We start from the raw sequence: 27853 nt of genomic DNA, 5'->3' as shown, positions 1-27853 counted from the left end.
AAAATTCTCCATCACGTGTCTTTTATCCATTTTACTCATTGTGAAATATAACCTATGCAATTTAAAGTGGCTATCTTCCAGTCGTCCCATATGTTATTTCTTCCTGAGAATCTTCCATTTTTCCACACTTTATATTTCTGTCCAACTGACTCTAGTTCTCCTTCTGATATTCATGGCTGTTTTCCTCTGGGAGAGCTCATGTGAAATGTTCCTGGCGGTTGGACCAGGAAGAAAATCATGCCAGGTTTGTGGTGGTTTCAGAGAAACTGGAAGCTAATCTGAAGGCCCTGGTGTGAGGGTTTAATTTTCAGATCAGGTGAATGTAAAAGGTGGGATTGTGCATTCTTCTCTTTAGAATTTGTCCTATGCTGAAATAATGAATGACATAATACTGAAATGGTCATAGACATTCTTTTTCTCATTCCCTGAAAGTCGTAATCCCCGTCTGTTCCAGCCATATTCTCTGTGCAGTCAAAATACATTTTGTTCACTGGCTGAAAGGTCGCTGAAAAGTAAGAACTTGGGTTTGTTTGTTAATTATCTACCTCTTGTAATATATTAGAAAAAGAAAAAGAAGATTTGTTTTCAGCAAAAAGATAGCACAGTTTCTCAGCTTCTTTCTGAATATAAATAGTTCACACATCCCAGGGGAAACCCTGGGAAAGCATACAACACTGCATTATTGTCATCTTACAGAAAGCATAGTCTTGACATTCGAAGTATAGATTATTTTAAAGAAAGGCCATCCCATACATGGTTTTTATTTTATTTTTCAGAGAATCCTTTCCTTAATGAATTATCTGAATAGACGTTTCTGTACATTTCACCGAAATCCTCATAAAAGAGCCTATATTTCATAATATAGTCCTAATTAAGTTGCCAGCCAACTTTTTTTTGTTCTAAAAATCCATGAATCTAACACTCCTAAACAGCAAACTCCCCCTCCACACCCTCGCCCAGATTATGTTAAATTTCCAACAAACTGGAGGATTCCTTGGAGCATGGTTTACCACCACTGAACTAACATTTACTTGGAAGAAATAATATGAGAAGGCCAATATAGAACCACTGCAGAAAAAGAAATTATAGCCTTCCAGTGTTTGGGGGGAAAATCTTACATACAATTCTGCAGCCTGAGATCAATAAAGCTGCTGCATGATTAAGATTAAAATTAGTTTAACTAGCAAACTTGGAACAATGTGAAACCTGTGAACACCTGGTCCAATTGGCAAATCTGACAAGGCAGCAAAATCAACAACGGTGCTTGTTTTCTCCTCCGTGCTAACAAACATAAAAGGAGTAAGTTTAAGTTTTTTGTTTTCTTTCCTTCAGATGAACAAGATGAATTTATTCAGAAGGAAGGAAATCAAAGAGGCTTTAACCAGCTTATGCAAGCATGAACCAGTTTCAAATAATATAAATCAAGTTAAAAACAAAAACAAAAGAATACTGAAATGTTTCATGTACTTCTTGTCTTTTATTCTTCATCTTGACAAGAATGCTTTTATCTACTGTTATTATTTTTATAAAGTGTATGCCATTTTTCAGAGGAATGAAGATATATAAACACATACTTGATCCAAGGAGTTTATTATTTGTGATATACTGGATTAATTCATTTTAATATACTTGGAGCTTGGTGTGAAAATGATCAAGATATTTTCTTCCCTGTCCTCATATTTTTCTGAATTTGTTCTTGTAAACAAATGAGCAGATATAATACTTTGTTTTAAAACTGGTAATTACTTTGCAGTTCTGGTCTGTAAACAAATAGTTTGTACAGTTTATATAATACAATATACGGTATAAAGTGAAGGTTTACTGTGAAACAGATAGTGAAATAAATAAATGTAAACTATACTTATATTTTAAAATGTAACAGTAACATCAAGTAAAGTGGAATGGAGTAAGCCTACCTAAAATTTCCACTGATTATATATGGTGTCACATCTGTATGAATGTTTTGCTTGGATGCTTAAAGAAATTAAAAAGCTCTGTAATAAATGTTAATGCTTGTGCACATTATAAATGCAGATATACTAGAAAATGTCATTTTAATACTCTTTCAGAAACAGCTTTGTTCCTATAAAAAAATCATCACATTCAAATTCTTTTTTTGTAATGAAGTTCAGATTTCTACTTTCTCATTTCTATATAAAATATATCCTTAATCCTTTTATGTATGGTATCTGACAGGAATCTTACTTCTTTTTTACAATAAAAAAAAAAATCCTGATTCCATATCAAAATGCAATAAATATTATTTGCTATGAATGTACAGATATGCTTTTTCTCTCCCCTTTGTTAGCTTATTTTTATAGGCATAAGTCCTCAAATTATTACCACAATCAAGTTCAAAATTTCTGTTGCTAAGTGAGACATTTATTGAGTTTTGCCCCATTTTATATCTTTTCTTGCCACAGTTGTTAAGTGAATCACTGCAGTTGTTATAGTTAGTAACACGGTTGTTAAGTGAATCTGGCTTCCCTGTCAACTTTGCTTGTCAGAAGGTCGCAAAAGTTTGCGCTGACCCTAGGACAGTGCAACTGTCATAAATATGAGTCAGTTACCAAGTGGCTGAATTTTGAACACCTTACCATGGGGATGCTGCAATGGTCATAAGTGTGGGGAAATGGTCATAGTCACTTTTTTCAGTGCCATTGTACCTTCAAACAGTCACTAAACAAACTGGTCGAGGACTATCTCTATTTAACAAAATGAAATACATCTTTTGTAGCATTTTTGTATGTCTGTATACATGCACACACAGAAAGGGGCTGGTATACAAATGGCCATAGTTATTATGTGTCTATATGAGGTAAGGAAAACAGCAGAGGACTGATGAGGGAGGACAAATAAATCCAAAGGGATAGATGTAGGAATAAGTCATCACTACTAAGGGCATATTTTGACGCTGGATTTCCTCATCTTTTATCAAAGGACCATTGCTCAATAATGGAGCACATGCTTTGAACCTGGCATCTTCTGGCACAGCTCAGACAAGCCCTTCTCTGATACCCTGGGCAGCCAAAATCCAGCCAACAAAGGATACTAATTTGGGTGGACAAGGTAACTGATCTCTTAAAAGAATGTTCTCTCCCTAAATTTGAGAAGTTTATTTTATTATGAGCAGATCATACCAAAGGCTACGTCTTCTTCTTACATTACTTTCTCAACAGACACACACTGCTGATGTAGCCTCGCTTAATGTTCACCCCACATTTAAAACAACAGGAGCACCGGTTTCAGCAAACGGTGCAAGTATCAGTTCCGCAATTAAGTTTGGAATTTCTTCATACTTTACTGAATGCAACTTGAGTGTAGCACGCAGTAAAGAGTCTGTAGTGAAAGAACAATGGAGTGAAATAGGGTAGAACTACTCATCCCTAAAATTCTACTCATCTCAGTTCTAAGAAAAACAAAAAAGGAGACTCCATACAGTGTAGGACAATTAATGCTAGTAACTTTAATAATAGATATCATGACAAAGTTCTTTCCCTACCTATTTTTGTAAGTAGGTACTTTCTACTTTTGACAAAAGTAGGTACTATTTGTAGGGGCACGATGGTTCAGCAATTAAAGACACTGAGCTTATCAGATGGAGAGCTGACAGCCCGGGTTTGAGACCCAAGCTACATGCAATGGAGTGAGTTCCCGTTACTTGCCCCAGCTCCTGCTCACCTACCAGTTTGAAAGCATACAAATGCGAGTAGATTAATAGGTACCACTTTGGCGGGAAGGTAACAGTGTTCTGTGCTCCTTTAGTGTATAGCCATGCTGGCCACATGACCAAAGAAATTGTCTTTGGACAACGCTGCCTCCCTTGGCCAAGAAATGGAAATGAGCACATTTGGACACGACTGACAGGGAAATGTTTATCTTTTTTTTTTTTGGCAAGTAAAATGTACATGTGATTTTTGCCTTATGTATCCCAGAATCAATAACCAAAGAACAACTTTTACTAGACCAATATTTGCTAAAAGACTTTCTTATAAAGCTGGAAATAAGTGAATATTCAGTATGAATATTCCCTCTAGAGTCATTTCATTACAAGATGGAAGGCAAATACATTCATTAAAATAAATAAATATATCTTTCTTATACTAAGCCAAGGAAGCAGCCAGAAAATCCAGATGTAGAAGCTACAAAGAAACAGCTACGGTTTTGAGTTTAAGGTACCGGTATTTATCAGTTGAATTTATATCCCACTTTCTCTCCAGGAATTCAAGCTGGTATACCTAAAATTCCCTCCTCCAACTTTTCCACAAAGAAACAGCCCTCTGTGGTAGGCTGAACAAAAGGAGAAGGAGTGGTTGAACATCAGCCAGTAAGCTTGGTACTACAGTGGTTTAAAGCACCCTGTTATTAACACAGCTGCCTGCAATTTACTGCTGGTTCGAATCTCTCCAAGGCTCAAGGTTGACTCAGCCTTCCATCCTTTCTAAGGTAGGTTAAATGAGGACCCAGTTTGTGGGGGCAATAAGCTGACTTTGTATAAATATACAAAAGGATGAAGGCTATTGCTGAGCACATTGTAAGCCGCCCTGAGTCTTCGGAGAAGGGCGGCATATAAATCAAATTAAAAAAAAAAAAAAAAAGCTTCCAAGACTAAAGTTGGGCCTTGAACATGGGTCTCTCCTAATCCACTTTGACAATTGCACCTCACTAGCTTCCTTTTAACACTAAATTTTGGATTTAGCTAAGTTGTTAGGAACAGTTGCCTCATCAGTTTCCAGTTTCTGTCTGTCTGTCTGTCTGTCTGTCTGTCTGTCTGTCTATCTATCTATCTATCTATCTATCTATCTATCTATCTATCATCCATCATCCTATCCTATCCTATCCCATCCCATCCCATCCCATCCCATCCCATCCCACCCCACCCCACCCCATCCCATCCCATCCCATCCCATCCCATCCTATCCTATCCTATCACAAAATGAACATATTTAAATTACAATAATCTGTTTGCAAAGGTTATGATTTTGTACATACTGTAATATCACAAAGTATTAATACTGCTTCTGAACTGTTGAAGTGTAATGCAGATAGGCAGTCAAACTGCATCCATGCACCCACATCTGAGAGAAACTAGCTTGTGGATCTGCAAATAAAGCAGACTTTGCTTAAGCCCCCATAACAATTTTATTCTCAGTTTTAGAATCTGAGGATCAGCAATATATAAATGCAGCACAACTGTAGAATTCATTTTGTGAATGCCATGTGTCTTGAATACCAAGCACAATCACTTGTCACTACTCTAACTTTTATACTTTCCTAGTAAGTTCTATATAAGCGTTGGTATGCAAACTCTGTGCCTAAAAACACTTCGGTAATTAGCTCCCATAAACCATCTCTGAAGATCTGCAGGTCCTCTGTGTGAGCCGGGTTTTTTAATAAAAAGATCAGTGACTGCCTGCCTTCAGTTTGCTGTTTATCACATTAGGGATCATAAACTTTAATAAGTGACTCTTGTACTGCAGTCAAGAAAACCAGATGGTAGTTAACTACTCAAAAGAAATGCAACTGAAGAATGGCTAAGAATTACTAATGATTAGCTTTACTTACTTCCTCCATTATTTGATTACTAGCAGGAGATATATACTCTTTCTCAGGCCCTCCCACAAAAACAAAAAAAAGCCTATCATGAGTTTATTTTTATCGGATTTTTTTCCCTACTGTGGACCAGCATATCATATGATGGCTGCTTCTGCACTCTCCTACAACATGTAGCAGCTATCACAAGGTCATCAGCATATACATTTACTTCTCCATGGCTCTGGCTGTCAATAGCAGAGGATTTTCAAAGTAAAAATCCTATATATCATGGAGAGGAATTGACTCTGATGTTGCCATTTTCAGAAAAATCTCTCGGTCTTCTTTTAATTTTTATTCTTTTATTTTAATATACAAACTACCAGAGTTCAGTAAGATGATGGATGGATGAGTAGATGAGATAGATAGATAGATAGATAGATAGATAGATAGATAGACAGACAGACAGACAGATAGACAGATGATAGACAGACAGACAGACAGACAGACAGATGGAAGAAAGGAAGGAAGGAAGGAAGGAAGGAAGGAAGGAAGGAAGGAAGAAAGAAAGAAAGAAAGAAAGAAAGAAAGAAAGAAAGAAAGAAAGAAAGAAAGAAATGCTCTGAGAATACTTAAGAATGTGACTCAGCATAGTTTTGATCCAGAATTTATAAGTATTCAGAATGCCTCTCTTCATGCAAATATCCCCTTCAAAAAAATATTATTGGTGAGGCTGCATTATTATCACTGAGATTAAGGAACCATTTAAGGGATGAATTACAATGACTGATCTAGATCCAGCCCAATTAATCTGGAAGAAAAGTTGTGATTATGTGGCTGAGTAGTATACAGTATATTATACCTATTTCCAAAAGCCATATTCAACAACATTATACCAAAACCTAGAACAAATTGGAAGAATAAGTTACACATTTAATAATTTCATACTATCGTATTCCTCATTCCCTACAGAAATGTATAATTCATGAGATATGTTAAACATAGCCCTTTAATCACCAGGAAGGTATGACTCAACCCTAGTTAAATCTGCAGTATAGATTCTTGAAAATATAAAGGGACATTGTTTACATTATACCAAACACAAAAAGCCAATATAACAAGGAATAAATCATGATTTTCAGCATAACCAAATGGAATTTGAAAGTGTGAGGAAAATAATAATGCACATAAACAGCACCACTGTGCCTCTTATGCAGCTCCCATGGTTGCCCGTTCAGACATAAAACTTTATCTGTTCTAAGCATTAACTTAGTTTCTGTTACACTTTAGCAGTACTATCACTGTCAAAAGACAAGTTCTCTATTGTCTGCCAGGTTTAGTGCCTTCAGAGGAATTCCAGAGGAGTTTGAATGAAGACAAATGATATACCATCTGCTAGAGGTACATAGTTAAGCAGATGGGCCAGCATAAGTTGCAAACTTCTGAACACAAGGAATGAGAGCACTTCTGACTAAGCCAGCTCTGCCCTACAAAAAGGCAGACAAACAAATAATGCTGGGACTTAAGTTCAGAGAAGGGTATGTATTTAGAACAGAAGGGGGTGGATAATCCTATTTGTGAGGTACGTAAATATTTGTATTGGGGAATCAATCTATTTATTTCAAGGTTGGCAACATACAACTCCAAGGATTCTAAAAACAGCCTTAGAAGCCCTTCTGACCATGCCTGATGAAAATGAGCAAGTCAGCGTTTTGCTATTTCAAGGCAGGAAACTCATGGAAATGATAGGGTAAACCCTAAAATATGTCCACCCCAGGGTTATAAAGATAAAACAAAGAACTGGATCCCCAAATACTGTACATTCTTTCTTGTAGGCTCTCCAAAAAAGGTCTATCTTTTGACCATTTCCATGGCTTGTTATTTATTTATTTTTTTTAATTTGATTTATATGCCGCCCTTCTCCGGAGACTCAGGGCGGCTTACAATGCGTTAAGCAATAGCCTTCATACTTTTGTATATTTTATACAAAGTCAGCTTATTGCCCCCACAAACTGGGTCCTCATTTCACCTACCTTAGAAAGGATGGAAGGCTGAGTCAACCTTGAGCCTTGGAGAGATTCGAACCAGCAGAAATTGCAGGCAGCTGTGTTAATAACAGGGTGCGTATATTGGAGAGTTTTTAAAAATATATATATTTTAAAAGGACACAGCATGAAAAAAGCATTATGAAATTCCTAGTAGGACAGCACATATGGCTGGTAAGTCATGTTTGCCTTGATGGGTTACAATTCAGTCTACATTATTAAGCAATATATCATGTGTCTGATTTCATCCCTCCTATATTTCCCAGCCTGCCAAATTATCAGATGTAGCTCCTCTGTAGCCCTCTATTCTGTTCTCCAGCAGCAGTAAAACTCTGTGCTGCTCTCTGTGTGTAAGAGAATGGAGTGTTCATTTATTTTAAGCCTGGAAACAACTGGGATGTAAAGAGGTAGCAATCACTAGGAGTATGTATGGATGTATGGATGTATGGATGTATGGATGGATGGATGGATGGATAGATTATGTGCCATCAAGTAGTTTTCAACTCACACTGACCACTATACAGTTTTTCTCCATGACAGCATAGTAAATCAGTTTTTATTATGGTCACAGACCAGCAAATAAAAGCATTAACAACAACAATAATAGCAAAAATAAAAATAAAAGATAGACAGAATAATATATTGAGATTGGTGGTGAATATTTTACATACAACATAGCAGAATTTCGCCACATTCAGAGAAACTACTTCATAGTGATCTGATAACAGTAGTTACACATAAAAAAGGTCACTATTTCCTAGATAGTTTATTAGGTAAGGTGTTATAAATTGAGTCCCTGAGCCCTTATAGAAGATACAGTATAGGAGGATGTGAGCTATAGTTTCAATGGCTCCTTGTCCACAGAAGCACAGTCTCTACTCATATCCTATTTTTTTATATCAGGCCCTCCAAAACTGCTGTGGGAAGTATGTTGCAACGTACTAAGGTTAATGCCCTTCGGATTTTGGGGACAGTTATTTGATATACAGTAAATATCTTGCTGCTTTAAAAGGGGGAGTTTGACTACTCAAATAAACATTCTTGGGAAGAGCAGTCCGATCTTGGATTTACAGATCTTTAATATGTTGTTTAAGTGCACTAAGTACACACGCATACCACATCATTAGAAGCAGTTCCTTGGTCCATGAGGGAATATGTATGTAAGTCTTAAAATATAATTGTTAAATAATTACACATGCAGAGAACAGTCTTGTGTGCATATGTGCATGCCCCTTCAACTTGGCAACTGCTTGGACAAATCCCTGCAGTTTTCTTGGCAAGAGTTTTGGAAAGAGTTTGCCATTGCTTGCTTCCTAGAGTTGAGGGAAAGAAACTGGCCCAAGGATTCCCAGCTGAATTCATGTCTAAGGCAAGACGAAAACTCTGTCTCTCAGTTTCTAGCTTGGTACCATAATCACCACATCAAATTGTTCTCACAGGGAACAATCTTAGCATTTACATTAATTTCTGTTCCTTTGCTTGCTTTAAAAAACCTTTTTAATGTTACCCTGGGGTGGTTTTTTTTTTTCCATGCTGATCCATGTGTAGTTCTAAATTTGATATGGCCTGGGCTTTACATCTGAACGTGTCAATGAACAGATTATAAACATAGACACTGATATACAGAGGTAGATATAATACACTGTCTTATACTGTGTATCTGCCTGAGACAGTAGAGGGCAATGGGGGAAGCATTCATGATATGGAACTCTTTGGGGTTTAGCAATCACAAATTGTTCATGTCTGCTTCACTGGTTACATATTAATAAGTTTGTCTATGCATTAACTGATGAAAACCTTTTCCATATTTGCTTACTTTTTTCTGTACTAGAGCAAGAGAAATAACCTAGCTCTGTTTTCACCCAGGCTCATGCTTATTCCTAAAGATTCCCTACTGGTTATTTTCTCAGCCTGGCTTGCTTTATGACCCTTAAGCCCCAGTGCCTGTGAATGTTACTGCCTCGATCTGAAGCCCTCATCACAGATTGGCGGTTCTTCTAACTAGTTTTCCAAATCCCACAGCTCTGATTCAAATGTGTATAAGGGACTCTTTTGGCAGGCATAAGTCAGGTTCCTGTGTCTGCAGAGAGCTGTGGCAGCTATCTCTCATTTGGAAGGCTCCATTTGTTTTGCAAATATTTCTGCATTCTCTAGCAACTGTATCTGATGGACATGGTACATTGCTCTGGGGTTCAAACTGAAGCAAGCATTAAGGGAACATTCATGTACTAGCTTGTATCTTGCACATGGGGCCATTTCACACACTGCCTAACAAGATAGGGAAAAGTCATGAGCACCATGGCTTTTGGAATTCTTTCCAACATGTAATAATGCTTCTGTTCCAGGTCATGTGATTAGGAAGGAAAAGGGGCTTAGAAAGACTGAAAACAATCCAAGCTGTTGTCCAATAGTCTCTGACAGAGCTATGAATGAGGATTATTTTTTCTCTGCATTTTTTTCTTCTACAGTTCCCCAAATGAACTGAATCTGTTTTTGAACTCAGTCTTTCTTTTGTCAGCTTCTTCCTCTATACCAACTTTGGCTTTGTATTATTCTGTTTTCAGAGACTTATCCTTATGACAGATAAATGTGACTTGATGACCATTTTATGTTAAGTTCTTCCCAGTTCAATTGGCAAATAAATAAGCACACAAATAAGCACATAAAGCAAGATAGGCATCCAGTTTGATGTTATTTCACACAGGTATCCATAGTGGGGTATACAAAGGGCGAGGCTTTGATCATGTGGACACAGGTGCATGTTGACATTTTGGACACCACCCCACAGAAATGGCAGTACTTGATAAGTGAAATAGACAATACACAAAGCCACATCAGTTTTAAGTGCATGTGCTAGGTGAAATTATGTTAATACCACTCTATATATATTTAGGAAGGCTGCTTTAGTGCTCGATACTGATGCCATGTTCCAGCCCCCTGCATTCAGTCTTGAGATCTGGTCTTCCCATCTTTGGTAACCCTGGGCCTTCATCTACTGCTACTTAATATAAGGTCAATCTGCAATCAGGCTTTGATTTGATCGTGGTTGAGAATGCCAACCTGGTATGCATTACCAAAACAGGTTGGGTATGGAAATGTGTGTGTGTGTGGGGGGGGGGGGTATTACTCTCTCAAAATGTGTCACTTGGATATTGGGCCTAACACCAGCCATGATTCTGAGCCAGGGATGGAGTGTGGCTATAAGCATCTGAAAATCTCTAGTAGCTTCTAGGGGTACTGTTCTGGAAATCACCGATTATGAGACCCAGGTTGTGAAGCTGGCTCTTAGGAATCAGATGAGGTTGTTGTTAGTGTACCAGCCTCCACATAAAGGTAAAGGTTTCTCCTGTCCAGTTGTGTCTGACTCTAGTGGTTGGTGCTCATCTCCGTTTCCCAGTCAAGAGAGCCAGCACTGTCTGGAGACACTTCCATGGTTATATGGCCAGCATGACTATACACCGAGGAGCACAGAACACTGTTATCTTCCCACCAAATTGTTATCTTTTTATCTACTTGCATTTGCATGCTTTCAAACTGCCAGGTTGGCAGGAGTTAGGGCAAGTAACTGGAGCTCACCCCGTTGTGTGGCACTTAGGCCTTGAATCTGGGCTATCAGCTTTCTAGCAAACAGGCTCAGAATCTTTAACCACTCAACCATTGTGCCTTCCCCTTACTTCATAGCTGCATCCCCTTCTGAGCTGGTCAACACCATGGCAGAATTGCCAGCGGAATTTTCCAAACTATGTTGGAGGATTTCAGTTTGCCTTCTTTAGGCCCCAAATCAGAAGCTGGTCAGGGGTTCATACCCACCATGATCACAATGGACCTGATTCAGGTTATTGATGGCCTGGTTGTCTCTAATGCTTTCTGCCTGACTCAATAGATCTGGCAGGATAGGAATACTCCAGGTCCCTTCTGTGAAATAATGTCATTTGGTGCGACTTGGGAGATGTGCCTTCTCTGTGGTTGTGCCTGCCCTTTAGAATTAGGTCCAGATGTTCCCAACTCTGTTGGCCTCCTGGAAGGCTTTTAAAACCTGGCTTTTTCCTCAGGCACTGTGGCCATAATTCAGCCCAATGTTTGCTGCGAGGCAGTTTTATGAGTAGCCTGTTATTTTTAACTGTGAGTTTCTTGTGGCATTTATACTGTTATTTTATGTATGTTTTATTAACCACCCAGATTTATTTGGTTAATATGAGCGACAATATACATTACTTTAATAAATTAAATAAATAAAATATTACACAACCATTTAACTTCATGGCAAACAGGTGGTTCCAACAATGGCTTAAAAAGACCCGTTTCTTCTGATTCTCTGTCTAAAGCAAACAGTAAGTTAAAAAGAGATTTAAAAAACCCAGCAATGCCAATGCTTAGTAGGCAGCTGGTTTCCCCAGTGGAATTATTTAGGCGGCTTGTGAGTTTCAATAATATTGAACCCAATTTTACTTTTTAGTGATTTAGACACAACTTCTTTTTTGAGGGGGAAAGTCAATATCCACAGGGTTGCCACACATACAAAAATCTACAGGGTTGCCACACACAATTTTTTTTTTAAGGAGGTAAAATAAATTTATTTTGGAAATCTCTGGAAGCAAACTATGAGCTCTGCCCAAAACCACTGCATTATCGGAGGGCTATCATCTTTCCATTATTTTCCAATTAAAAAATACATACGAAACCCCCAAACGTCTAAGATGTGCTTTGGAAATAACTTCTAAACCCTCCCCCCCCAATTAAGAGTAGGAAAATGTATCATTAACAAACAAGAACAACGAGATCTTAAGATGGAGTGGAGGGCTTCTTGGGAAATTTCCCACTGTATGCACTGTGAAAAAGCTGTGAACAATAGCAAAATACCATATTTTTTAAAATATGAAAAAAAAAACCCAAAACAAACCCCTACACATTCTCTGCCTTTGTTTTTTCTACCTCAAAATCCTCTTGTTCAGTTTAAGTTCTCCAGATACCTAGTCTATGTATTTTCTTTTCTGTTCTATATCATCAGCTATCTTAAAGGAAGCAAAAAGGAGGAAAAAAACCTAACTCCATGCTGTTAATAAAGTGTAGGACATGAATTTCAATGTCCTGAGGAAAGAAGAAATTAAAAACATAATTTTGTTGGTTAGATGGCAAGGGTGCAAACAGCCTGTAATATCTTTTTCCACCTTGACAGGCGAAAAGAAAAAAGAAAGGAAAAAATTATTACAGTACTAGTCATGTGAATGATAGAACTCTTGATGATTACTGGGTGAAAATGGATTCTTTTCTATCTTGGCTAGTTAAGATCCCTAACTATTGCTGAATGTACTGAGATAATTATGAAAAAGTAAAGACTTCATGCACTCCTAGCAACTATACAGAAAAGCTAGACTTTGTCTTTTTACAGAATTTCATGGTTTGTTTGTTTGGATATTCCAGATTGTTTTATAACTTTGAAAATTTCTTTCTGGTCTCCTAATAAAGTCCTAATAAACTCTAAACCAACTTCTTGGAAATAATCACATGATGTCCTTCAAGAAGAGGCACTGTGTGATAATCAGGATTACTTTAAATATAATTTGGACCTGTTATAGGTTTCCAAGGATCTAACCCAATGACTCCAACACGAGCTAAGTTTGATTCAAGGTATCTTTATTTATATCATGTTTACTATTACAGGTAATCATCTGGAGTGACACCTTTTATACCTGGGAGGTGGAGCTAAGGTAAGGAGGGATTAAGGGAAGGGTCTGGTGGGTGGATGTTAACCCCTGCCATGCCATGATCAATGCGTGTTAGGCATTTATATCTAACAGGACCAGTTGCTAATACCTTCCTCCACCTAGGAACTTCATTTTATCCTCTGCTGAACAGATCTAGCCTTGTTATGCTGAGCCACACTGTATTCATTTCTGGGACTGGGAAGAAAGTACACATGTTTTAACTACCTGCTTCCTAACTGAGATAGTAAATCTGTACCGGTTACCACTCAAATTCTTAAACCAACTAAAAGAAGATGGATTTAGTTTTTAAAGTGTTAAATATAAGAATTAAACAAAAAGCAAAACACTCTTAAGCTTTCGCTGCCAGTTAGATACATATGGGAAGAGGCAGTCTTTAATAATAAAAAATATTTTACTATGTTAGCAATAGATCATAACTGAAATCAAAGCTTCTGAATATGATTCAAAAACACATCCATAATGAGTGCTCAGAACAGTTGTAAAATCACCTTCTTTTATGAAAGCTTTGGCTGAACAATTCTATCCTCCTTGCATTCCAGTTGCTGTCTAACCCATAATTTTTCTACTGGCTGGTTTAGGGTTTTTTTCTTTTTTGATAGAATTTGTTTCAATGCCATTTTATTGCTGTAAATATTCCAGTTGTCAAGAAGCTGATATAATTATGTTAAATAAATGGATGGACACTGTGCTTGAGGCATATTAAACACACATGTCACCTACTTATTCATAGACACAATGGAAAATATAACAGCATAAACAAAAGAATAAAAATAAAAATAGGATTTGTAAATTTAAACTTGTTTGTAAAGATAAGGTTTGTTTAAATGATCATTAAATTAATAGTAAATTATTTGACAGAAAAGCCAATACCTTTTGTCTTAACTGTCTTCTGATTTCAATAAGTCACTTCTGTATCAAGGGAGAATCAATCTGACTATATTTTAGTATAAAATTGGTCCACCAATGCAGGCTTTTATTTTCATCTGGTTAAAATAAAAGCAAACTTTCCTCTGAGTAGGTCTTGACTTGGCCTGATTTCATTTTACCTACATGAGGGTTTGAGGGAACTGTATGGAAGTGTTTTGCCATTGTTTTTTTCCCAAAATGAGAATCATCTCCTGTGTTACTATTATTATTTCATTTGTGCAGTACTCCTTTTTTAAAGAAAAGGTAGTAATCCTGTCATCCTCATGGATATTCTAATTACATTCAGTACTTTGTATTGTGCGGGTGAGACCTATGTCTCACCCACAAATAGACTATACATTTTGTGTGGATATTTGAACATGTGTCTTTTTATGTGGGTTTATGTACCCTGTTTCCCCCAAAATAAGACATCCCCTGATAATAAGCCCAATCGGGATTTTGAGTGCATGGCAATAAGGCCAAGCGCTTATTTCAGGGTTCAAAAAAATATAAGACAGGGTCTTATTTTGGGGAAACACGGTATGTACACATACACAATTACAGCCTTGATATCATAAATATTCATGCATGCTAACTGTATGAAGAGTCCATATATTGGGATATTTAGGAAGAAAAGCAGGACTTCAATGACCACCTATGGAACCCTGCCTAGAACTCCAATAATACTAGATTTAAGAGATATTAATGAAGAAATTAGATTAGGACACTCTAAACAGAAAATATTGTGGCAATTTTCCTTTAGACGTGAACCTCAGAGAATTAGCTGAACAGAGATTGCTATAACTGTGCCTGATACATAGACAGAAGAAAAGGCAGGGATGGTTTTCTCTTAGATCTGAACCAAACTGGCTACTAGCAAAGAAGTTTCTCACATTACAAATTATGGAAGTCACAACTACAGCAACATGATGAATACAGATGGCTTTAAATCTAAACAAATGTATAGGGGTTGGGTTTCAGTGACAATTGATTATGATTAGGAGCTACCAAGTCTGGGCAATCCAAACCCAGATGACAACAAATGGCAGTGAGGAACTAGAGTGTCTACCTAAATGTTGACAACCTAGAACTGGTTGCCCTATTTATAATACCTTGATCGAACTTTCCCTTTGAGAGGCTTGTTTGATTGCTTATTTATTTAGTTATCTTATTTCTATAAACCACCCATCTCACATTGTGACTCTGGATGGTGTACATAATAAAACAAAATATTTTTTTAAAAAAAACCAATAAAATCACCATTTAAATTAAAAATGAAAATAAAGGAAAAACAAAAACAAAGCGGTGGCCAAGATACAGATAATGATCACATAATCTTCCATCAGATCCCACTCTATCGTGGGATCCCCAAACTTGTTGACACAACCTTGTTTTGAGGGCCTTTCGGAAGGTCAGCAGGATTGGGGCCAGCCTTATGACTCTAAATACCAGATCCTGGGAACAAACAAGAGAAGGATTGTTCCTTTTTGTCTTGCCTACAAGCTTTCCAGAAATATCTGGCCAGCTATTGCAATCGCTCTATAACTGATACAGCCCTTCATTCAGAAAGCCTTTCCTTTTTTCTCTCTTCCCAGCTCTCTTGTCCTCCCCTGCCTTTCTCTGAATCCAAGCAAATCCTCCCAAATGTATGTGTAATTGAGGGAATAAAGCTAACTAAAATGAAAAGCTGCCAAAGGGGACAAATAAATGGAGGTGGGGTTGAGCTAGGACTATGTGAGGGTGGAAGAGAGACCTTGTTAGCATGAGCTGTCAATATAAATCAAGGGCAGCTCGTGTCACCCTCACTCCTAATGATCACGGAGAAGTGAATAGGGGAGGGGGAGAAGACAGCACACAAAGGAGAACCTGATCAGAATAACCATCCAATGGGATCGCTGCTCTAAAGGGGAGACTTTCAGCATGTCTCCTGAGTCTCCTTTGGGGGATGAACAGCTGAAGGAGCCCCAGGAAGTTCTTTGAAGGATTTGAACTATTCTCCACATTTAGAAACAGACACAAGACATTCTGCTGGCTGCACACAAGATTACTTTGCTCCTTTTCTCCTGAACTATGTGTGCTTCTGGGCTGAAGGCCTGTAGTATTATCAGACAAGATATATAGTGCATCCATTCTCTTATTCTCTCCTTTGTGAAGCTCTCTCTCTCTCTCTCTCTCTCTCTCTCTCTCTCTCTCTCTCTCTGCGTGCACGCGTGTGTGTAGAAAGGATCTAAGACACACTGTGCAAACTGGGAGAAATATAAATGGAAGACTGTAATACCTGGACTGCTTTGTAAAACTCTGTGAAATATTAGGTTTATTGCAGAAAGAAAGCCTAATCTGGAAGCATAGAAAACAGAAATGAGAACAAACTACTATTTGTATTATACATGTCTGGGAACAAAGGGCTTGGGCAAGGAGCATCCTGAAACAGGAACACTTTAGAGCAAATATAGCAACAATTGTTGTTCTCTAATTTGATGCTATGCTAATATTGATAGTGTATATTTAAATATAAAAATGATAAATACTCCTAAAACATATTTTCCATAATATTTCAAGGCATGGAGCAAATATGCCTATTTAGAATGCATGTCACATTTACATAATTTTTGCTTATAACCCTAGGACATTTCTCCAATTCCTTGCCAAAATGCATATTTTAATGTATCTTTTCTCTCATATTATGCATTAAAGTGCAAACGTTTATATTTTTAAACTATCAAAATGTATTAGAACATTGTTCAAAATTGGTCAACATGATGCAGATCAAATAAATATGAGTACCCTTTTATTTTCCTTGTTTTCTACATTATTGATAGTTTCCAAATGTAATTCTGATTTCTCTTAAATTTAAGGAAGGCAGAAGATCTTTCTACATCCAATATTGGATTGGCCAACTGTAGCGACTGAACTACAGAAATTCAGGAACACTGGCAATTCACATCATTTTATCTTCTCTCTATCTATCACTTCCCTTCCATTTCAAGACAGACAGGTAGGTACATTATTATAACATTCGTTATTAAATGCTGTAAAATACAAGTTGCCAGGATCAAAAATGGATGGGAACTGAAAAGATGCAAGTATCAGAAGAGACGTGACAAAATGCAGCTGGAAGAAAAGAGGAGAGAATGTGTCACGGAAAAGGTAAAAAAGATAGCTAACTAGGAACAGGAACTGACAGATAGCAGACAGTCAAATGAAATCACAGTGTTTGAAGGCACCTAGTGAAAGAATTTCCTCAGTATTATATTCTTTTTTGTGGTGGAGATGGAGAAAAGCTACCTTGTCTTTTCACTAACATTTATATCTTCTTGCATGCAAACATGACATACTATGCAGCACAATTATTCTCCCCATACTCAGGAAATTGAGTTTTTATATTTTTCCCATGTGGGTTACTCATTACTGGATGGGAAACCAATGTGGCAGAACTCAAAAATCTGCAGAGATACATAGGAAACCTTCCCTTTCAGATCATCCTCTTGCAACTTCACTCCCCTTCTTCCATGTCTCCAAAAACAATGCTTTGGAGAATTGTTTGAACCTCTGGATCAGATTTTGAAGAGGCTGTACATGGAACAAGAATTGATTTCCTCCTACCTAGTTCATTGATGAAGGTGTTCTACCAATGAAAGAGGCACATGAAATTCCACCCCTTCTAAATTGCTTGCATAACAGCGTTTGACATAGCTTAATTTAATGCTGCAATTGTCATTCAAAAGGGCAGACAGAATTACAATGCCAATTATAATGCTGCAGTGAGTGCTTCACATTTTACTGGGTGAGGTGGAAGGGAAGCAGCATACTTTTAAGATAATTTGATGTCATTTCTTGTGTTTACATTGCAACTGCAAGAGTGTTATTAGCTCCACCCAGAAACATCTACTTCTAGAAGGAGGATTTGTTATCAATGTGCCTTTGTCTGAATGAGACAAGGCACTCCAGGTGCTGGGTGTGAAAGGCTGTGGGTTGAATAGGACAATAGAAATCTGCAGGATGATAGCCAGTCATTCTGTTTGGACAGAGTTCCTGTTCAGGAGTTCCTGTTGCAGAGTTCCTACTGCAACCACTTTAATTAATATTATCCAAGTTGATCTGTTCTTTCAGGACTCATTCATTCATTGCCAGTGATTCATTGCCACTGAAATTAAGTTGGTCCATCTTCTGCTGGTTGTTTATTTTCCTTCTACCTTTCCCCAATTTTATGGATTTCTGAAGGGAACTGCATCTTCACATAAGGTGATAATTTGAACTTGGTCATTTTGCCTCCAATAAAAACTCAGAATTGATCCATTTCTTTTCTTTTGTAGACATGTTAAAATACAATCTCAGTAGCTGGATTGTCCTAGCCCCCTTATCCACCTGCATCAATATCTTCCTAAAAATCTCAAAGGAATGGAACAACCATATTATAATGTCAATATATTGAAAAGGTGAAAAATAAACCCCACAACCTAACTAGATATGAGGATTGGTGCCTGTAGAAGGGGAGGTGGTGTGATGGATGAATGAAGCAGCATTTCTACAGAAAGGAGGGAATACATTCCAAAAAGGATGTGAAACCAGAAGGAACACAGCCCGAAGTTGGATAGGAGATGGAGGAAGAGAATTAGGATAGCCACTCACTAAAATCTCCCAAGGTATATCTGTTGGGGTAAGCGTAAGTAAAGATATAGTCTGGCAAGATTCTGTCTGTGGGTTGTAAGCAAATAAAAGGACGGAATTTTGGCTGGTTTATTCTGGCTGTTTTTTGGCTGTTCTTAGGACAGGTCTGACATATAATAATAATAATAATAATAATAATTTTATTTCTATACCGCCCTTCTCCCGAAGGACTCAGGGCGGTGTACAGCCTATTTAAAAACACAAAAAACACGACAACAATTTAAAATTTAAAATCATTAAATAATTAGGCTCCAATTAAAATCCCAGAAATTTAAAATACCCCAATTTAAAACGTTATGTTAGTAACCCTGCCTGGCGGAACAACAGGGTCTTCAGAGCGCAGCGAAACACCCGGAGGTCGGAAATCTTTCGTATTTCGGGGGGCAGTTCATTCCACAGGGCTGGAGCTCCCACAGAGAAGGCCCTCCCCCTGGATGTCGCCAGCCGATCTAATATCTAATCATATTATTACATATAATTAATAAATTACATATTAAATATCTTTACTATAATCTTGCTGACTGGATGGTTCAAAAAAGAATTTTAGCAGTGGAAGAAGCTGGCTTCTGATCAGGTTTTTCATTGCTCACTAATCTTGTACCACATCTCTGCAAAGTACGCTAACCCTCCTGGAGAGGCTCTTTATGCAGCTTTTATAGATCTGAAAGTGGCATTTGATTTAATCCCTTGTGGCAAACTGGAAGCTTCCTTTATTGATTGCCAATGCCCGTAATTAATTATGAAAGTTCTACATCAAACATCAAGGTACGATGACAGTGCCACTGCAATGTAGCTGCAATGTTCAAATAGTGGAGACTTGACCGAATCTATTTCAACTTTTAAGGCAGTCAGAAATGAAATATATTCTTACCTTCTATTTAATATTTATATCAACGGTTTTATATTTTTGATATGGTCAAATGACTAAATTAATAAAGATTTCTATTCTATTCTATTCTATTCTATTCTATTCTATTCTATTCTATTCTATTCTATTCTATTCTATTCTACTCTACTCTACTCCACTCCACTCCACTCCACTCCACTCCACTCCACTCCACTCCACTCCACTCCATTCCATTTTACCCTACCCTACCCTACTCTATCCTACCCTTAAACTCTTATTAAAACTGAGATCCACCCTCTTTCTCTGGCCATTCTATATACACTGACAATGCTGTAATCTTGTCTGTATACCAAGTCAGATTGTGACGTAATCTTCATATGTTAACTTCCTACTGCCATCCTGAAATGCTACAATTAATCATGTGAAAACCAGGCATGATTGCATTCAAGAGGCATGCTAATCACTCCCACATTATTACTATAACTGGTTTGATAATTATTATAAGATTGAGCAGGTGAAGACTTTTCAATGGTTTTACATTTATATACAGATCATCTTCTTCCTGGAAATTTCCACTCTACAAACCTTTCCTAGTGTGTCTAAACAGCCTCCAATGAAGTAATTAGATATTCAACTGTAGGGGCAACAATTATGCTCCCAGAGTAATTAAATTAAAATTAATTAAATTAATTTTTAAAGCTAAACTGCTAAAGCTCCTGCTATCTGGTGCACAGTGTTCAATATAAATTCTTAAGATCTCTATTTTGAGTTCTCCACTGTAGCTGATGCACATTTCTAACCTGAGCTTGGTGCAAAAATAGTGTCTTCTTTGTGGGTTAACTGAAATTACAAAAGTCATGTAACATCTGCACCTGTAATCTTTGTCTACAGATCTCCAGGTGCAATTCAGGGTGACAGTTTAATCCTATGAAGTCTTATATAGTTAGTCTCCTTTGTCTATGGAGATTCTCAGTCATCCAGGCCATGGTTGTCCCAAAGGTACTTTTTTCTTTTTCTTTTTTCTTCAAGAGGCAACTGGACTTTCTGGTTTTTCTTTGAAGACATTTCACTTCTCATCCAAGAAGATTCTTCAACTCTGACTGGGTGGTGGGGAATGGAAGGATTTATACTCCTTTCAGACAGTTAGTCATTTGCATTCTTTTAGCGAATTGTTGAGGCCACCTGGAGGTTTATCTGTGTCATCAGGACTATCTGAGAAGGGTAAATGGATATGGAGCCTTCTTGGAACTGTCAAAAGGACTGTGTTGTAGACGGGAGATAGATGATGTCATATCCCTCCCCCTCTGTTGAGAGAGAACTGTTCAATTTTGACATAGATGGAGTCTTTGACCCCTCTTTCAAACCAGCGGTCCTCTCTGTCCAAAATGTGGACTTTGCTGTCTTCAAAAGAGTGGCCTTTTTCTTTTAAATGCAGATGGACTGCTGAATCTAGTCCTGTTGGGTTTGTTCTCTTATGTTGTGCCATGTGTTTATTCTCCTACACTTCTTCAGCTTTGTTTCCTTCTAGAATCATAGAATTTGCTTGTCCACATGAGTGCACCCCAGCAAAATTTGTTAACATTATTGGGGGGTTAAAGGGGGCAGGGATTTACACCTCCCTCTTGAGGTGAAGTTAGCATCTGCACAGAGCTTTTCCAGAGAGCATTTAGGCCATGATGAATTGGAAGCCATTGTAATAATTATTCCAATTATTATTATTGTATTGTGGTCTTGGCTTTACCATTGTTTTATTACTGTATGCATTAGGAATTCATATAGATTTCTGCAGTATATTCAGCAGTCAGTAAAAGACTGATGAATATGCATATATACAAATATACATGTATTCTGAAGGTAAACCCAACACAATAGGAACCTAATCACCGAGGAATAGGTACTTCCTGGGAGGTGGAACTTACCACCAAAATTGCCACTGGTGTTTGACTATCACTGGGGAAGCCACATCAGGAATTTCCATTTTGTGCCCTGTCTTTTGGGGGCAATAAGGACAAATACTGAACCATTGAAGTGGGAGCTTTATCTCCTTTCCAGATCACTTTATAGCCTTAGTAAAAGGACTGACTGGCCTATAAATGCTGTTGATCAATACCAGCACAATTAACAGGAAATAAATAAATTAAGTCTTGGTCAATCTCTTGGCTCAACATTCAACTAGATTTCCAAGTCATCAACTGGAGACAGGGACTCCCGAATAGATTGAAATTCTCTTACTTTCCATCCCATTAGTAACAGGAATTGATATAGTTGATTTTGAGTAAATGTATGGGACCCTAAGACGGATGGTTCAGGAAATGCAATACCCATGCTGAAGTTACTTTGACCAAAGCAGCTCAGTATCAAGGTGGCCACGTCATTTGGCCTCAGATAACACTTCATCCAACAGATGTGGCAGAAGGAAGGACATTTTGACCTTGCCTTTCTCTCCTGAATTGAAGGAAAAGATGTGGAAAGGATTTGTGCTTTTGATATATAGAACAAGAAGCTGTGAATAATTTACAGCAATGTTCAGCCTGGAAATCTGTTGGAGATATAGATGCTTGTTATTTGATTGTTCATGTTGCTTATATAGCTTATATTCCCCTTTTCTACCAATTCTGCCCAGTTCTGGGAGCTCCGACGGTTGCACACTTAACACCCTTATTGAATGAGCTGCATTGGTTATCGGTTTGTCTCCAGATCCAATTCAAGGCAGTGGCGGAATTCTGTGGGCGTGGCTTGGTGGGCGTGGCAGGGGAAGGATACTGCAAAATCTCCATTCCCACCCCACTCCAGGGGAAGGATACTGCAAAATCTCCATTCCCTCTCCACTCCAGCAGAAGGATACTGCAAAATTCTCATTCCCACCCCACTCCTGGGGGAAGGATACTGCAAAATCTCCATTTCCATCCCACTCTGGGGCCAGCCAGAGGTGGTATTTGCCAGTTCTCCAAACTACTCAAAATTTCCATGATCGGTTCTCCAGAACCTGTCAGAACCTGCTGGATTTCACCCCTGATTCAAGGTGTTGGTTGTTACCTTTAAAGCCCTACATGGCATAGGTCCAGTTTGTCTGAGGAGCTGTCTCTCTCTGATGGGACAAGACTGCTCCACTTGCACCAGTAAAAAAGGCCTGCTACAGATCCCATCTGCTAAGCAAGCATGATCAAAGAGAAGAGCCTTTTCTGTTGTGGCTCCATCCCTCTGGAACATTCTACCACTGAAGGTGAGAACTGCCCCCTCCCTTTTGGCCTTCTGGAAGGATATCAAAACCTGGCTTTGCGGGCTGGCCTGAGGCCCCGAGGAGGCAGCTGACAGGGTAAGACGACTTCTTCCTTGTCCTAGCTGGTTCTTAGCTTCCTTAGTTCAATTTTAATATTGTTTTTAATAATACTTTAACCTTGTGTTGTTTTAATCTTCTAACTATTTTAAAATTTATTTTATAACCTGTAAAATACCGAGAGTCACCGTGTAGAGGAGATGGGCAGTATAAACATTTAAAAAACATTTAAAAAATAAATTTGCTATTATTCTCTAAACCTCTATTCATCTGGATATCATATGGTTCATGGGTTAAAGATGTAAATGGCCAGCAGTTCAAAGCATAATTGTGCATCTTCTTCCCTCTTCAAAACAGAAAACAGTAAAAGGTAGACTAGAATAATTCCTAATTAATGGGAAGAAGAGAATGTTCTTTTTAGGAAAGCAGTGAAACAATGTATATTTTACTTGAGTTTTCTTTTTTCTCAAACTTCTTTATGCTTTATTATTTATTATTCTGCTTTTATTATTTTCATAAATAAGGTGGAAAACATACCTAATATTTCTTCCTCTTCCTAATTTCTGCACAATACCTCAGCTGTGAGGTGACTTGGGCTGACAGAGAGTGACCGACCCAAAGTTAACCCGAAGGATTTCATGCCTAAAGTGGGACTAGATACTACTTTAACCACTAGACCAAACTAGTTTAATTTTGCTTTGGTGGTTTTGATTATTGCTAGCTACCCTGAATTACTTGTATTTATTAGAAGAACGGAATATAAAGTTATAAACAAATAAATACAGATGTACATGATTCTAAATGTACACATGCTGTTTGTGGCATTTATCCATGAAATAAAGACACAGACAAGAGGCTCTCGGATATTTATGGCAATCGTAATCATGAATCCCCAACCTCCCAATTAATTCTTCTACCCCCATTACATGAGTTGGGAGAAACCTACCGGCTAGATAAAGCCAAAGAGCAAAATTGCTATTTATTCTTACATCAGACACTCCAACCCCCTGCCAAAATCTGATAAAAGGTTCCATTTCTCATAGCAAATGATCTCCTAACTGATATACTTGGCTCCTCTGTCAAGTAAGTAAGGAAAAAAACAGACATGCCATCATCTGATTGTGCTAGAGTGGGAGGAAAGGAAGAAGACAGCAGTCACTCTGATTTTCAACAGATTAAGCTATCAAACCAAATTCAGTTGTTCCAATCTCACTTTAGCTATAAATTCAGTAAGTGGTCTTAGACAATCTACTGTCTCCCAAACTCAGTCTTCCCATCTATAATATGGATCGTTGAACAATTATATAAAGCATATTGAGCGTGTGAAAATGCTGTACAATTTCCAAGTAGGAATAGCAGTTATGATCTTACTACCTTTAGTAATAATAAGAGAAGGCACGTTAGGCTGGGAATCTAAAGGGATTGGTTGTCCCAAGGGACTAATGCCTGAGACAGTAAATCCAAAGAGCGTGACTTTAATAATATTCAGTATTTACATAGATTTTAAAATGTTCAAAGTTTTATACTGAGCCAAATATTCCACTTCAAAGATCTTTTTCTGAATTGCAAAGGCAAGCTCTTTCCCTTTTGCCAAGTTTTTGGGGAGTGGATTCAAGCAAAATAAAAAGTTTTATCAAAGGCCATGGGAATACATGCTTTCACTCGGCAACGCAGGATAGCTTTATATTGCAATGCTGTAACAAGTCCCATTAAATATGAGAAGTTAATGAAACATATTGATGAATTACATTAAATAATTTGATGATATAACTTAACCTCTTCCGTGAAATATTACAATCTGTGCATAGTATTACAACCTGAGCATGGTGTTGAAAACTATAAAAGATGTTCAAATGTACTGGCAACAGGGGCTCCTAGACATCCCTGACCTTTCTAGATGGTCCTATGAAATGTAGGCTGAGATCTTAAAGGATTTCAAAATCTTGCAAGATTTATTTTTCATATCCTTACAAAATGTTGCAACATTATAAATACCTGGAGATCTTGCTAGACCACTTAAAAAGGTAGAGCGCCCCACTCCAATTCTCCTTTTCCTCCAGTGTTAGGTGACAAGAATGTCCCAGCATTACACTAAACAATTTGAAAATACACCCTGAAATGCATCTGTGGACACCTTTCACAACATAATGGAAAGATGGTGTAGACCATATGGAAAATAAGAAAATGGAGATTTGCTTCTGCAGCTTGCATCATTTGTGACTTCACACAGCCACAAAAGGTGGCTTTTGCTGATCCAAGGTAAGGTTTTTTTTAGTTTTGTGGGAGGAGAGAAACATGAGCATTTTCTATCCTCTGACCAATTTCACCCATCTCTGTTTCACATAAATTGCCTTCAGAGTCTTATCTAAAAGATTGATATTTGGTCATAAATGGGGTGAGACTGAGATTCTACCTAAAGTTTGCTCCTGTACTATTAGTGGAAACCCATTGTTCTCTTTGGTTTTATTTTATCATCATCCATAGCAAAAAATAGAGATTAAGACTGACAAAGGAAGATAGAGGAACAAGACGGGTTAAATTAAGCAATGATAATCAACAAAAAATGCTTCTTACCTGACTGGCTGGTGCTGACATTGATGGCAGCATAATGTGGAGAATCTGGGCTCAGTTCAGTCACAAGGTTGACTGCTTGAATCTCAAAAGTATACTGAACACGAGCCAGGAGGTTGGACACTTGCACCCGGCTTTCGGTCAGCCCCACCTGCCGGGGTTCAAACTGAACACTGTCCCCACAACGGACACAAGGCCCTGGAGAGCCATTCGGACACACTTTACAGATGACATTGAAGAAAACATCCTTTCGACCACCCAGATCCTTTGGGAGACGCCAGGTCAGAAGGACATTGGATCCAATAATTTCATAGCTGAGATCCCGAGGAGCTGATGGGATGCCTACAAAAACAGTAGAAAATGAAATCCTGAAAAACTGAAATAGAAAATCATTATCTCTTGAACACACTAAGTAAAATGTAACTGGACAGAAATCTTTCCCAAGAAACAATTTTAACCCAAATTTCAAGAATGAAAAATACACAGTTTGGTACCCCAAAGCAGCCTACAGCCATGACAAATTGTTTCCAGATTTCAAGAATTGCTACTACTACCACCAGTAGGGAACCCCACTTTCATTTTCCTCCCCACCTCTTAAAATCCCCATATTTTGCTAATCTTCTTCTTCTTCTTGTGCTATATCCGTCATCGGACGTTGGCGATCATGTTGGCAATCCTATTTTTGTCAACAGCCATATGAAAAAATGCTGCTGAGTTTTGTCCAAACCAGTCCCTTAGGTTTTGAAGCCATGATGTTCTTCTTCTGCCTGGACCACGTTTGCCTTCAGTCTTTCCCTGGAGGATTAAGTGAAGGATGCTGTATTTTTCTGGGTGTCGCATCACATGTCCAAAATATTCTAACTTTCGCTTTTTAATGGCTTTGATTATTTCCCTTTGCTTTCCCAGGTGGCTTGTCACCTCCTCATTTGTGATTTTGTTTACCCAGCTTATATGTAACAGTCGTCTGTAAATCCACATTTCAAATGCTTTTAGTTTCTTCAAGTGGTTTTCTGTCAGAGACCAACTCTCTACTCCGTAGAGCAGGATAGAAAAGATGTAACATCTGACACGCCTGATTTTCAGTCTTAGGCTTATATCGTGACTGCAGAAGACCTTTTTCATTTTGAAGAATGCTGTTTGAGCTTTCTCTATCCTTGTCTTTACTTCATTGATAATATCCCAGCTTTCATGTAAATTAAAACCGAGGTACGTGATCTTTTCAACTTTTTCTAATGGTGTTCCTTCCGAATTTATCAGTGGTAAATTAATGGGTTGTTTGCTGACGACCATGATCTTGGTTTTTGAAGTGTTAAGCTTCAAGTCATATTTTTTCAGATATTTCTGAGACTATGGATGAGGAGCTGAAGGTCTTCATGCTTACTGGCAAACAGAACTATATCATCAACATATCTTAAATTGTTGTACTTTGAGGCCAGCATCAATGTTTTCCAGTGCTTCATTGAAAATTGACTCAGAGTAGATATTAAATAACAGCGGAGACAGAATACAGCCCTGTCTGACCCCTCTGAGTATTTCTGCATCATCTGAGTATTTTTGGCCTACTCTCACATTTGCTACCTGATGCCAATATAGATTCTTTATGATCTGGATGTCTTTGTCATCTATTCCCACTTGTTTCAGGATTTGTAATAGTTTGCTGTGTCTTATTTTATCAAATGCTTTTTCAAAATCAGCGAAGCACATGTAAACACTGTGATTGACATCTCTACAGCGCTGTACAAGAACTTGAATGCTGAATAGGGCATCTCATGTATGTTTGATTGTTTCTAAACCAAATTGTGTGTTACTTAGATACTCCTCAATTTTGTTCTATATTCTTGTGTGAATTATTCTCAGGAATATTTTCAGGGCATGACTCATTAAGCTTATTGTTCTGTATTCGGTACACTTCTTTGCATTTATTTTTTTGGGGATTGTCACAAAGGTTTACTTTAGCCAATCATTTAGTATCTTTCCTGTTTCACATATTCGATTGAAGAACTGCAGTAAAAATTTCTTCCCATTGTCTTCCAGCAATTTTAAAATTTCTACTGCGATATCATCAGGTCCTGTGGCTTTTCTTATTTTTGCTATTTTTATTGTGTGTTCAACATCCTCCATAGTGATGTTTGGTCCAGTTGTTATACTTCCCATATCAATATCATCCTTAGTGTCCTCAAAAAGTTCTTCAATATATTCCTTCCATCTTTTTAGTTTTTCATCCTCATCCAAGATGATTTTCCCCTCCTTGTCAACTAAGTTGTTGATTTTCTTTTTGTAG

General features: G+C 37.8%; 1 protein-coding gene across 3 annotated transcripts in view; it reads right to left on the bottom strand.

Annotated features, from left to right (window-relative positions):
• LOC117661772 (ephrin type-B receptor 5) overlaps nucleotides 1–27853 on the bottom strand; it is a 168745-nt gene that overhangs the window by 25240 nt on the left and 115652 nt on the right. For all 3 annotated transcript variants that reach the window (XM_034410897.3, XM_087886459.1, XM_034410898.3), the window contains one exon: nucleotides 25576–25914. In XM_034410897.3, the coding sequence (XP_034266788.2) occupies nucleotides 25576–25914 (339 nt within the window). The remainder of the gene's footprint in view (nucleotides 1–25575; nucleotides 25915–27853) is intronic.

This window comes from Pantherophis guttatus, chromosome 2 (assembly GCF_059756535.1).
Source record: "Pantherophis guttatus breed Tessera chromosome 2, ASM5975653v1, whole genome shotgun sequence".
Taxonomy (NCBI): Eukaryota; Metazoa; Chordata; class Lepidosauria; order Squamata; family Colubridae; genus Pantherophis; species Pantherophis guttatus.
This window is presented reverse-complemented; position numbering and strand designations above follow the sequence as displayed.